The 13,731-nt window shown below is 45.3% G+C and overlaps 1 protein-coding gene across 1 annotated transcript in view; it reads right to left on the bottom strand.

Annotated features, from left to right (window-relative positions):
- The window catches only part of LOC122541220 (collagen alpha-1(V) chain-like), a 249,088-nt gene that overhangs the window by 148,476 nt on the left and 86,881 nt on the right, over nt 1-13,731 (bottom strand). The window contains exons 4-6 of the mRNA XM_043677844.1: nt 11,303-11,476; nt 5,672-5,887; nt 5,223-5,348 (exon numbers count right to left, since the gene is read on the bottom strand). Of these exons, the coding sequence (XP_043533779.1) occupies nt 5,223-5,348; nt 5,672-5,887; nt 11,303-11,476 (516 nt within the window). The remainder of the gene's footprint in view (nt 1-5,222; nt 5,349-5,671; nt 5,888-11,302; nt 11,477-13,731) is intronic.

The following is a 13,731-nucleotide window of genomic DNA, read 5'->3' as shown; positions in this document are numbered from 1 at the left end:
CCACTACTGCGGACAGCTGAAACTGACAACCGGAAGTGGCAGGGACAGGCCACTATAAATGCCGGAGGAAACACCACAGAAGCGCTTCACAGGAGGCTCCCAAGCACTGAGGATGTCACCTAGACAGGGGACGAAACGTTTGCAACAAAAACTTCCAGCTCGGCGAACAGAACCACAGCAATGATACAAATATCTCAGCAAGAGGCCCAGCAATCACTTCTCCAGCTTCCCACAGAGTTCTCAGGTAATCCTCTCTGTAATCCTCTGTAATCTGGACATTTTGCAAGATGTCACCATCTATTTCCCTACAGTCTATATCTTCCATATGCTTTTCCACAGTAAATACTGATGCAAAATATTCATTAAGGATCTCCCCCATTTTCTGTGGCTCCACACAAAGGCCGCCTTGCTGATCTTTGAGGGGCCCTATTCTCTCCCTAGTTACCCTTTTGTCCTTAGTATATTTGTAAAAGCCCTTTGGATTCTCCTTAATTCAAGTTGCCAAAGCTATCTCATGTCCCCGTTTTGCCCTCCTGATTTCCCTCTTAAGTATACTCCTACTTTCTTTATACTCTTCTAAGGATTCACTCTATCTATCCCGTCTATACCTGACATATGCTTCCTTTATTTCTTAACCAAACCCTCAATTTCTTTAGTCATCCAGCATTCCCTATACCTACCAGCCTTCCCCTTCACCATGACAGGAATATACTTTCTCTGGATTCTTGTTATCTCATTTCTGAAGGCTTCCCATTTTCCAGCCGTCCCTTTACCTGCGAACATCTGCCTCCAATCAGCTTTCGAAAGTTCTTGCCTAACACCGTCAAAATTGGCCTTTCTCCAACTTAGAACTTTTCTTTTAGATCTGGTCTATCCTTTTCCATCACTATTTTGAAACGAATAGAATTATGGTCGCTGGCTCCAAAGTGCTCCCCCACTGAAACCTCAGTCACCTGCCCTGCCTTATTTCCCAAGTGTAAGTCAAGTTTTGTACCTTCTCTGGTAAGTGCATCCACATACTGAATAGAAAATTGTCTTGTACACACTTAAGAAATTCCTCTCCATCTAAACCTTTAACACTATGGCAGTCCCAGTCGATATTTGGAAAGTTAAAATCCCCTACCCTAATTACCCTATTATTCTTACAGATAGCTGAGATCTCCTTACCAGTTTGTTTCTCAAGTTCCCTCTGACTATTGGGGGCTCTACAATACAGTCCCAATAAGGTGATCATCCCTTTCTTATTTCTCAGTTCCACCCAAATAACTTCCCTGGATGTATTTCCAGGAATATCCTCCCTCAGCACAGCTGTAATGCTATACCTTATCAAAAATGCCACTCCCCCTCCTCTCTTGCCTCCCTTTCAATCCTTCCTGTAGCATTTGTATCCTGGAAAATTAAGCTGCCAGACCTTACTAGTTTAAATCCTCCCAAGCAGTTCTAGCAAATTTCCCTGCCAGTATATTAGTCCCCTTCCAATTTAAGTACAATCGGTCCTTCTTGTACAGGTCACTTCTACCCCAAAAGAGATTCCAGTGATCCAAAAATGCGAATCCTTCTCCCATATTCCAGCTCCTCAGCCATGCATTCATCTGCTGTATCCTCCTATTCCTGCCCTCACTAGCTCGTAGCACTGGGAGTAATCCAGGTATTACTACCCTTGAGGACCTCCTTTTTAAAGTTCTGCCTAACTGTCTATAATCTCCCTTCAGAGTCTCAACCTTTTCCCTTCCTATGTCGTTGGTTCCAATGTGGACAATGACCTCTTGCTGGACCTCTGTCCCCCGTGAGAACATTCTGCACCCTCTCTGAGACATCCTTGATCCTGGCACCAGGGAAACAACACACCATTCTGCTTTATCTCTGCTGGCCACAGAAACGTCTGTCTGTACCTCTGACTACAGAATCCCCTAACACAATTGATCTCTTGGAAGCCAACGTACCCGTCGTTGCATTAGAGCCAGTCTCAACACCAGAAACTTGGCTGTTCATGCTATGTTCCCCTGAGAATCCATCACCTCCTGCATTTTCCAAAACAGCATACCTGTTTGAAATGGGTATATCCACAAAAGACTCCTGCACTAGCTGCCTACCTCTCTTACCCTTCCTGGAGTTAACCCATCTATGTGACTGTATCTGAGACTTTCCCCCCTTCCTATAACTGCCATCATCACATACTGTTGCTGTTGCAAATTCCTCATCGCTTCTATCTGTCTCTCCAACCGATCCGCTCGATCTGATAAGATTCGCATCCAGCAGCATTTATGGCAGACATAATCCGCAGTAACCCTTAAACTCTCTTTAAACTCCCACATCTGACAAGAAGTACATATCACTGCAAAGGCCATTTTTGCTCCTTCACAATCGACAGACCCAGAAAATAACACCATCTTATTTCTCGACAAACACTGCCCAGGTTAAATTAATAGCTATGGCTTATATTTTAAGTTTAATCAAGAGACATATCTCCAAAAACATATAATCAAGAAAGAATCCACTATACTCACTACTGCAGCCTTTCTCTTGGACAGACCTATAACAACAACTAATTTAACTGATTCTGTGCTGTGAACTTCGTCCAACAGTTCCTCCAAGATTAGTTGTGAATTTCACTGTCTGTTAATTTTCCCAGATCCACTCCGATGTCCAGTGATACAAAATTCAAACAGCAAAGGCGGTAACTGTGCAGGTTCTCTCTCGTTTTTTTCTAAAGTTCCAAAACAATGCAACAGTATATATAACAATAATTGCTGCTCCTGGAATTCGAGGAAATCACCTCCAACACCTAAAATACCTCAAAAAAAAGGAGCAGCTCTTACAGCCAGAAATTTTTCCCATCCTCCATCTTGGATTACCCAGAATTCTCTCCATTTAATGCCATGCTGTATGTGTCCTGTCAGTGTTTGATGGGGCAATGTCCAGAGAACTTTAAAGTAATAAAGAGAGCTTAACTCTGTATCTAACACTATGCTGTACCTGTCCTGATAGTGTTGTGGGAGCTTTAATTTCAGTTTAAAAGAGTAGAGGTAGCTTTACTCTGTATCTAGCCCCGTGTTGTAACTGTTCTGGGAGTTTTTGATGGGTCTGATGTTGAGGAATCTTTACTTTCAGTTTAAAAGTGTCGAGAGAGCTTTACTTTTGTTTAAATGAGTAGAGGGAGCTTGTATCTAACCAAGTGTTATCCCTGTCCTGAGAGTGATTTATATTAATTGGTGCAGGATGATTAAAAAATGAATCCTGGAGTTTTTGTCTGACTCTTCCTCGGCATCAAATGATTCTCAGTGTCTCACTCTTTTCTGATGGGTTGACTGACACTGGCAGTGAGTGTGGATTTTGGGAACGAACAAACGTCAAGCAATCCCACTCCAGCTAAAGGAACCTTTCCGTGAAATACCTAGAGGGAGAAAGAAGCCAGCGAGCAGGAACTTGTGCTGACTGAAAGATTGTGTGAAGAGCAGACTGCAGCATCAAACTCAACTAATCTCAGAACCAATGCACTTCCAACTGAGTATCATTAGCAATCAATGGGGAAACCTCTCAAAGGATATTTCCGCCTGCAAGCTTGCCAAAGCCTATTTTTGTTTTTAATCTGGTGAATAGGTTTCTCCTGTGATGTTCAGCTTAGTCCTGACCAGCTCTCTGGAATTTCAGGAGGATATCTCAGAGCTCAGTTGCCACATGGGGAAAGTGGGCATGGTTTTGAGAAATATCTGGCGAATTCTCATCACTTGGCTGAATATCTGATAGTAAAGCCCTCAAAAGCAGTGGTAAGCAGGTCGTGAGCTCTGACTATTCCACCTTCCAACACTCACCCTCCCACTTACCCAGCTTTGCCCACACTTGGCTTTCCTCAGCTGGTCCACTCTTTACATTCTGCCCCCCACATTCTCTCCAGCCTGTCCGACAGTACCAAGATCGTGGCACCAGAGCAGGAGGTGACCAAAAGCAGATTAACCTGCCCACCCACCAGCATCTCCACTTCCAAAACATAAATAATAATCTCACTTTGCAGTCGTGAAAATGGGGGCTATGAGGCCACTGGAAATGCAAGCGGGCCAAGTGGAGAGAGGATCGGAGCAGGGAAACCAGTTAGTCACCTCACCCAGGCCCATCTCCAAAAGGTGGCATTGTGCCAGGAATCGCCATCAGTTGACAAATAGACAACTTCTCATTTGACTTCAAAAAGCAAATCCAATGGTCCTGAACCATAGGTAACTAGCAATCTGCTGGCATTTCCCCCACCCTATGGAGGGAAGGCCACTTCTGTGATGGCACACAACTCAAAGTTTATTATCCATCTATCTTTAGCTTCACGGCTTGAATGTGTCTAGAGAATCAAAAACACCCATTGCCTGACTGTAGTCTCCCTGCACCAAGGATTAAATAAACACAAATTTGTCTGATCATGGGGCAGGATGGAACAGGTGAGTTGGAACAGGGGCCATGCGAGGTAATGTCCTTACCTCTGAGCCAGTCGCTTGGGGTCCAAGTCCCAATGTAAGACTTGATGGCCAAGGGAGGTGCATTCGCAACAGAGCCAACCAAGTCAGTCAATCAGTTTGCAAATCCTTCAACTGTGTCAATGGCAGGCACTAAATGCAGGACAGTCTCCTGTTCAGCCATGCCTGACAGGAAACTGCGTCCGGCAACAGGCTATGGTTCCATGTGAGTTAGGCACCACGAGCAAAGCCAAAATTTCTTGCCCTAATTGCCCTTGAACTGAGTGGCTTGCTCAGCCATTTCAGAGGATGGTTACGAGTCACCTTCAATGCCTGGTTTGGAGTCATATTTAGGTTTAAAATTAAAGTAGATTTACTTCCCGAAAAGGGCATGAGTGAACCAAATGTGGTTTTACAGCAATCAATGATAGCTACCATTGACTAGAGTTTCAATTCCATTTTTTACAAACTAAAATTACATTCAACTAGCTGCTGTGAAGGGATTTGAACCTGTGTACCCAAATGATTAGCCTGGGTCTGCGGCATATTATCACAGAGCTCCTCTGTGGGTGACATTAGAGTAACGTGGTTTAATTGGAGCCAATGGATCAAGTTTTTTGGGTTTTCAACAAAAGATTTGAAGCTGCAAATGAGGGAAGGTAGCATGCCCCATCCACAAGCATCACCACCAAAAACCTCAACCAGACTGGTTCATCAGCTCAATTTCCCACCGTGCCACACCGAGTCAATGGCGAGCAAGATATGGGAGAACAGCTGTGTTACCTTGGTCACATCAGCCTCAACGATTTGCGGGAGCTCTTCTGTGACTGCCACCTCACCGTAGTCCTGTCTGGCTGGGATGTTCTCAACGGAGATCTCCTCCTCATAGAGAGCGGGGTCTGTTGGATCCTACAACCGCATCGTAACGGGGAGAAGAGTGCATTAGCGGCAGCGGGAGCGCCCCCCAGAAACGGGAGGACAAAACAGGGGAAAGGGAAGAAGGGAGAAAGGAAAGCGGTGCCATGAAGAGGCCATTATCGCTGAGATAATGGGGTGCCGGCAAAGCAAGGTGGAGCGAGACATGGAGTGAATGAGCGGATGAGAATGGAGAGAGAGAGGTGATGGTAGGGATGGGGTGATTATCCAGATTCTTTCCACAGTGGCTGGAGAGGAAAGATCAGGATAATCCACACCCGCTCCCCCCAAACCTTTCTTGATGGTTGTGGTTCTACCTGTTGAAAACCATTTAGCCGGCTCTTCTGAGGGATTCTTGTGATGCCAGCCTTGTTGGTGGCAGCCTTGTTGGTGGCAGCGACACTGAACCTGACGGCAGAGTTCCGGGTGGCGGCTGTGGCCAGCTTGACGGAGGCAGGCTTCGGCAAGGGCGCCTTTCTCTGGGCAGCCTCAGCTTTCGGCTTCGCCTGCTTCCGCCCATTGGTTTTCCCTTTCTGCAGAATTGGTGATGGTGAGAAAATGGAATGGTGGAAGCCATGGAAGAGATGAGAGAGAGAGAGAGAGAGACACATACAGAATGGGCATGACCAATGGCATGAAATGAAATGATGCAATACATGGCAGCTAATGACAGACTCCCGAATAACTCCCTTTCCACGACCTTGTAACACGAGCACCAGTTCCCAATATTGATAAGACAGTTGCTATTACTAAACCCGAGTCATCAATCACCCCATCCTACCTTTGAGAGAGAGGTGGGAACCATAGGAGGCGAATATCTTCTATCCGTTTCCAATTTCATTTGATCTAGCCTTTTATATCTCTCCTTACCTTTCTTCCTATCTTTGATAGTATTGCATTACTGTTCAGGGGCTTTACACCGTACATTGATTAAATGGATTTGAGTCCTCCTTTCCCATGACGTGGCATTACCTCCAATGCCAATCCTGGTCTAAGCGAACAAAGCTCTATTCCTGCCCTCCACTCATATACATTCAAACTGTCTCAGTCTTCAACTGTTTAGATTAGATTACCTACAGAGTGGAAACAGGCCATTTGGCCCAACAAGTCCACACCGACTCTCCAAAGAGTAACCCACCCAGAGCCATTCCCCTACCCTATATTTCCCTCTGACTAATGCACCCAACACAATGGTGCAATTTAGCACACCAATTCACCTGGCCTGTGCACTGAAACTGGGGCACCCAGAGGAGACACAAGGAGAAGGTGCAAACTCCAGTCAGTCACCTAAGGTGGGAATTGAACCCAGGTCCCTGGCGCTGTGAGGCAGCAGTGCTAACCACTGAGCCACCATGCCACCTTAGGGATCAAGGTGTAGTGGGAGAAAGGAACAGGGTAATGAGTTGGATGATCAACCTTCATCATAATGAATGGCAGAGCAAGCTCAAAGGGCTGATTGGCCTGCTCCCATTTTCTATCTTTGTATCCTGAAGAGGGTCGTACCTGACTCAAAGTGTTAACTCTGTTCCTATCCCCATGGATGCTGCGAAAACTGCCAAATTTCTCCTGCACTCTGTGTTTGTTCAGATTTCCATCATCCATGGTACTTTGTTTTTATTCTATGTTTCAATGTCTCAGTCTCGCTCTCCTGTATTCTCTTACCACCCATTTGTGTCGGTGTCTCTCACACACTGACCATCTGTCTGCCACACCCATTTCCAATTTCATACCCCCACCTCTCCACCCTGACAAAACCAAAGAAAATATCTCATGAATATTGCGCCCCAGTGCTCGGCTCAAACTCTAAAACATGAAGGCAATCAATCAAGGCAAGCAATGATGGTAAAGCAGATGCTAACAGTAGGTAACTCTGGGTACATAACACTTTGGACAGATGGACACGGACACACATACACACACTGGCACATGCCTGGCCCAATGCCCTCCTCTTTGTACCTGCCCCGAATCAGGCTTTCCAACAGCTCCCTCAGGCACTGGCATGGTGGGCGGTACTAAAGTCTGAAACTCATCGTAATAGTCATAATACTGGTAATCTTCGTCATAGTACTATGAATGACAAAGACAGCAAGAGAGAAAAAACATAAAAACAGCAGAATTGTTAAAGAATAAATTAAGAGATTGGCACAAATTTCTGTTCATGTTCGGTGATAACAGATAAATTTTGGATACCTCATACAAAGCCACAAAGAGCAAGACTAGAGGGTGTCTCTACACGGAGTGAGACACTGACCAAGTCTCTCATTACCCTAAAGGATATGATAACCACTTGGTCCACACGGACTGTACACCTTTCATCTGACATCTCTACTTACATACTGTACGTGAGAGGTCACCGAGGGCTGCACCAGAATTGATGCCTTTTAGGTTAATGTATCCTTTCAGAGGTTGTGGACACCTCACTTGGAATATTGGGAGCAGATCTGGCCACCATACTTTAAGAAGGATACATTGGCCTTGGAGGGAGTACAACATAAGTTCACAAGAATATTACCTGGACTTCAGGGCTTAAGATAAAGGAGAGATTACACAAATTTTCTCTAGAATTTAGAAGGTTAAATAGTGATATAATTGAAGTCTTCAAGATATTAACAGGAAGAGAGAGGGTAAATAAAGATAAACTATTTCCTCTACTTGGGGATTGTAGAACTAGGGACTGAGACTGAGAATTAGGGCCAGACTATTCAGGAGAGATGATAGTCAGCACTCTACTAGGAAAGATATTTGAAACTCTTCCATAAATGGCAGTTGAAGTTAAATCAGTTGTTCATTGTTAAGCAAAGATATTAAGGTATGTGGGGCAAAGGCAGGCATATAGACTTAGGCCACAGATCAGCAATGATCTCATTGAATGGCAGAACAGGCTGAATGACCTATTCCTGTTCCTATTCTCCTAGTTATTGCTCATCTCTAATCTTCCAGAAAAGTTGGGCATGGCGGGGGGGATCTGGCTTTTAAACAGCCATTATCATTGAGTGTAGCTACACCAAGAATGCTGTGAGAGAGGGAATGCCAGTATTTTGATCTAACCATGGTGAAGGAATGTTTTCAAGTCAGGGTGGTGTCCAACTAGGAGGGGAACTTGCAAGTTCTGGTGTTTCCTGTATCTGCTGCCCTTGTCCATCTAAAAGACAGGGGTTACAAGGTGCTGGCAAAAGAGGCTTTGGTGAATTGCTGCAGTGCATCTTATGGATGGTGCACACTGCTGCCTCTGTGCATCAGTGGTAGAGGGAGTGAATATTTGTGGATGTGGTGCCAGTCAAGCAGGTTTACTTTGTCCTAGGTGATGTTAAGCTTCTTGCGTGTTTGACTGCGCCAATCCAGATAATTGGTGAGTATTCCATCACACTCCTGACTTGTGCTTGTGGATGATGGACAGGCTCTGGGAAGTCAGGGATGAGTTATCTAAGGCATGACTCCTCGCCTCAGACCTGCTCTTGGAGTCACAGTCTGTATATTGCTTGTCCAGTTGTGTTTTTGGCAAATGGTAAATACGCCAGGGTATTGATGGTGGTGATGGTCATGTCAAATGGTGGTATTTATTGGTCTATAAGGGATCACAATGGGTCTTGGAGGAACTGTTGAGTGAAGTGATTGGTCAGGGTGCTCCTGGGAATCATCTTTAGCAGATCAAGAGCTGGCTCTTGCTAAAGATGCATTGAGAGGAGAAGCAAAGCATAGATTGGCATGGAATCTCCTGACTGGATCTGGCTGATGATAAAATTCCAAATGATGGAAGAACCGCATGAAATTCTATCACCACAGGGGCCTCACCCTCAGGTTCACAAGCCTATCCCAACAGCACAGTCCCTTCCACAGGGTCCATCATAGATGTGGAGAGAAGGCAGTGGGGAATCTGAGGGAAGTGGGGATGGGTGGAAAGAACATGAACAAAAATCATGAAAGAGGAATCTCTTAATTTGCCGTGCGTAATCACAGACTGGCCATAGGTGTGTATTGCTTCTCAATACTATTTAATTAACAAGCGGCACACATTCAAGGTCTGGCATTTGCGTGCAGTGGGGCTGTGTTCATCTCTGTCAGTTTAGCAGAGCAACCAAACCTTTGCAGGCCTCAAACTGGGTTGGGAATTGGGGATGCAGCAGGGGAGCCTTCACTGTTGTCCCCCTCCCAACTGACTATTCTGTTGTAATTGGTCAACACATTGAGATCTGTTCTGTCACGCCTCGTGTTTGGGGAGCTTTGCCTCACTCCTCTTCACATTTGATCAAAGTGACTTTTCTCTCACCCAAGTCTCCAAGCTCAGGAGGTCAAGTTAAGACCTGTTAGTGATCAAAAAAGTGGAGCTTCATCGAACCCCACCCCACAACAACCACCATAACATGGACATACACACAGTACTGCCATGTGAACAGACTTGATCCCCCTCAAGCCAAGGAGGACCAGAAAGTGGTGGTGCTTCCCAAGACTGCATAGTCAAATGAACTTGGGAAAGAGTTCCATGCCCCAGGCCCAGCTGTGTGCAAACACAGAGTGGGACAGTTTCAGTATTAAGGGAATTGGTCTACAGGACATGACACAGGAGTCATGCTGAATACAGTCCACCAACCTATGATTGTGGCCCAATTAAGAGTTGTCTTAAAGAGTCATAACCAGGAGAGCTTTAAGGGAGAGAAAAATCACACAACTGAAAAGGTGACTCAACCATTAGCCACTTCCTTTTTGTTTTGTTGACATTATTTGAGGGATAAATATTGTCCAGGATATCTGAGATAACCCCTGCTCATCCTCCAGATAGTCCCTAGGATCTAGAAAGAAGGCTCTTGGTTGACTACCTTATCCAGTCCTGTGACAATGTAGCACTCTCTCAGTACCAGAATGTCAATCTATGTTTTTTTTTTGTGCTCAAGACCTACAGTAGGACTTGGAAAGACCAGTGTCACCCCACTGCCTCCCCACACCACTTAAACTCCATCCCCCCTCCATCATTGCCATTGAGATCAAATTGTGCCTATTGGCATGACAGAAACAACTGGGCACTGATTGGACAATGAGGTTTAGACAAGTTAGGGGAGCTAAACTGACCAGTGCAGAGATGAACGTCGGCTTGGAGGAGCTGAGAACAGTGTCAGAACTGGTTAGACTGTTAGAACATCATGGACAAGCATCACTCATTTCATCACACAATAGAGATCCCACCACCTTCCAAACCAACCAGCCCTCAACCCCTCGAAATGCGGGTGTTACCCAGCCTCGACCAAGGGCAGACTGACGGGACTCCATCACATTAATGTAGAAGCTCCCAAGGCAGGAGAGAGAGAGAGCCCAAAATTTCCAATTGTTAGTTGCCAGCAAGTTCACTGGCCTGGCCCTTGCTCATTAATCTCAGCCACTGTTAAGTGGCATCCAGGTCAGCTAATTACAAAGGTTAAACTGTCTATGAGGGCAGCAGACCAGCTGAGCCCTCACCCTCCCCAGCTTGTTTTAAGGTGGCAGAGGGAGAGCAGACAGGATCTTTCCCGTGAACCCAAAGGGTAGAGAGCCCTTAGCAAAACAGCAGAAGCAAAGCAAAAAAAAAACACATGCGTTGACTCTTCCTACAAATTTGACTCGGAGGCATTCTCACCCGAACGTCAGTTCTTGTTGGCCATTATCCCAGGAAAATCACATCACAACGATTCCCTCACCCAGGGATGAGTTTGCACGAAATACCTCACTTAATTCCACGACACGATTTTGTGAGTGGTTAGCGCAGCACTGGGATTTGAACCCAAAACTCTGAGCATTGCTAACCCAGCTATGCCACTGCAGCCAGCAATCTCTTACTTCACATCGTCCACCTTCACACCCCCATTTCCCGTTCCCCCATTCCCTCCCATCATCTGTTTCTCCTTCTTCCTCCCCCTCCCCCCACCTTTCTTCAAGAGATGAGGTGGGTGGCGAGGAAAGGCTCTCTCATGCACACTTACATACTCCTTGGCACTGGGTTCCTGACTCTGGGGGTAATCCGGGAGCGGGGTGCCGCAGTCTGGGCTGTAGTGCTGGCAATAGTCATAGGCCGCCCGGGGGTCCGAAGATATCAGCAGCTGTTGGATATCACCCTGAGGGAGAGAGACAGAGTGAGAGTGTGCGTGAGAGCGAGGCTAGGCTGTTTGAACAAGACCAAGAATTTCCTGGATGTTTGCAATCTGCAGCGTGTTTACAGCTCCCTATCTTTCCCAATCAGATTGCGTGATCATTTATAAAACTGTCTAAACAATTACAAAGGAAAGAGCTACATTTTTAGACATTTTCCTAATCAAACCACTTGGCAATGTTATTATATACCTCCAGAGAAGGAACTTGAATACAGGCTCCCCTGGTTCAGAGGTATGGATACTACCACTATACCATCAGCGCCCTCAGGTCAGAATATTGTGCGGCTAAAAAAGGACTTGGTCAATTTGGTTCTTAACCCTTGTAACAAAAGGACAGGTTCTTCACATCTATTCTGTCCATTGCTCCTCTGAACTTTGTTTTAAAATATCTTAGACATGACTTCACTGACATATAGCTTGGGGAGAAACTTCTTCAAGGAGAAAGTGAGGTCTGCAGATGCTGGAGATCAGAGCTGAAAATGTGTTGCTGGATATGACCTGACCTGCTGCGCTTTTCCAGCAACACATTTTCAGCGAGAAACTTCTTCACCCAGACAGTGATGAACCTGTCGAATTCTCTGCCACAGGATACAAATGGGAGCCCAAAACGTTGAATGTTTTCAAAAAGAGACAGATGTAGTTTGTAGGGTTAAAGGGATCAATGTGTTTGGGGAGATAGTGGGAATAAGATTAGACGATCACCCATGATCATACTGAATGGAGCAGTAGGCTTGAAGGGCTGAATGGCCTCCTCTTGCTTCTATTTTCCATGTTTCAAATCTCAATGATTCCAAATTAGCTCATAAACCAGATATCAGAAATCCATGGAGACCCCTTTGCCAACATTTGGCCCATATCCCCAAACCCTTCCTATTCATATGCCTTTTAAATGTTGTAATTGTACCAGTCACTTCTCTGGAAGCTCATTCCATATGCACACCACCCTCTGCATGACAAAGTTGCTCCTCAGGACTCTTTTAAATCTTTCCCCTCTCACCCTAAACCTATGCCCTCTAGTTTTGGACTCCACTACGCTGGGGAAGAGACCTTGGCTATTCACCCTATCCATGCCCCTCATGATTTCTCAACTTCTATAAGGTCACCCCAAAGCTTCCGACGCTCCAGAGAAAATGGCCCCAGCCTATTCAGCCTCTTCCCTAGAGCTCAAACCCTCCAACCCTGGCAACATCCTTGTAAATCTTTTCTGAACCCTTTCAAGTCTCACAATAACATTCCTATAGCAGGGAGACCAGCAATCAACTCAAGTTTCCAAACATGGCATACCTTACACTGTCCCGTACAGCCACAACATGACCTCTCAGCTCCTACACTCAATGCACTGACCAATAAAGGTAAGCATACCGAACAATTTCTTCACTATCCTGTCTATCTGCAACTCTACTTTCAAGGAGCTATGAACCTGCACTTCAAGGTCTCTTTGTTCAGCAACACTCCCCAGGCCCTTTCCATTAAGTGTGCAAGTCCTGCGCAGATTTGCCTTTCTAAAATGCCTTTCTAAACTCCATCTGCCATTCCTTAACCCACTGGCCCATCTGATCAGGTCCAGTTGTACTCGGAGATAATCTTCTTCATTGTCCCCGACACCACTATTTTTGGTATCATCTGCAGACTTACTAACCATATCTCTTATGTTCTAATCCAAATCGTTTGTTTAAATGACAAAAAGCAGTGGACCCAGCACCAATCCTTGTGGCACACTGCTAGTCACAGGCCTCCAGTCTGAAACGCAATCTTCCATCACCACCCTCTATCTCCTACCTTTGAGCCACTTCTGTATCTAGATGGCTAGCTCTCCCTGGATTCCATGTCATCTAACCTTACTAACCAGTCTGCATGTGGAACCTTGTTGAACACCTTACTGAAGTCCATATAGATCACGTTCATCCCTCTGCCTTCACCAATCCTCTTTGTTACCTCTTTTAAAATTCAGTGAAGTTAGTGAGACACGATTTACCATGCACAATGCCATGGTGACTCTCCCTAATCAATCCTTCACTTTCCAAATTTTTTTTTATTTTAAAAATATACTTTATTCATAAAATAATTTGATGGTCTGTACAGTTGGTCATGCCATACATATGTAAACATTTGCATACAGAGATCAGAATTTATCATTTGTATATACAGGTCTGTACATTTATCAATCATATGTCCATACATTCAGCTGAGGCGTCAGCAGAGCCCAATGACTGCATGGGCCCCCTGTTCTTCGTTAGGCAGGCAGATGTTACACAGTGGTC

Source organism: Chiloscyllium plagiosum, chromosome 37, assembly GCF_004010195.1.
Source record: "Chiloscyllium plagiosum isolate BGI_BamShark_2017 chromosome 37, ASM401019v2, whole genome shotgun sequence".
Classification (NCBI taxonomy): domain Eukaryota; kingdom Metazoa; phylum Chordata; class Chondrichthyes; order Orectolobiformes; family Hemiscylliidae; genus Chiloscyllium; species Chiloscyllium plagiosum.
This window is presented reverse-complemented; position numbering and strand designations above follow the sequence as displayed.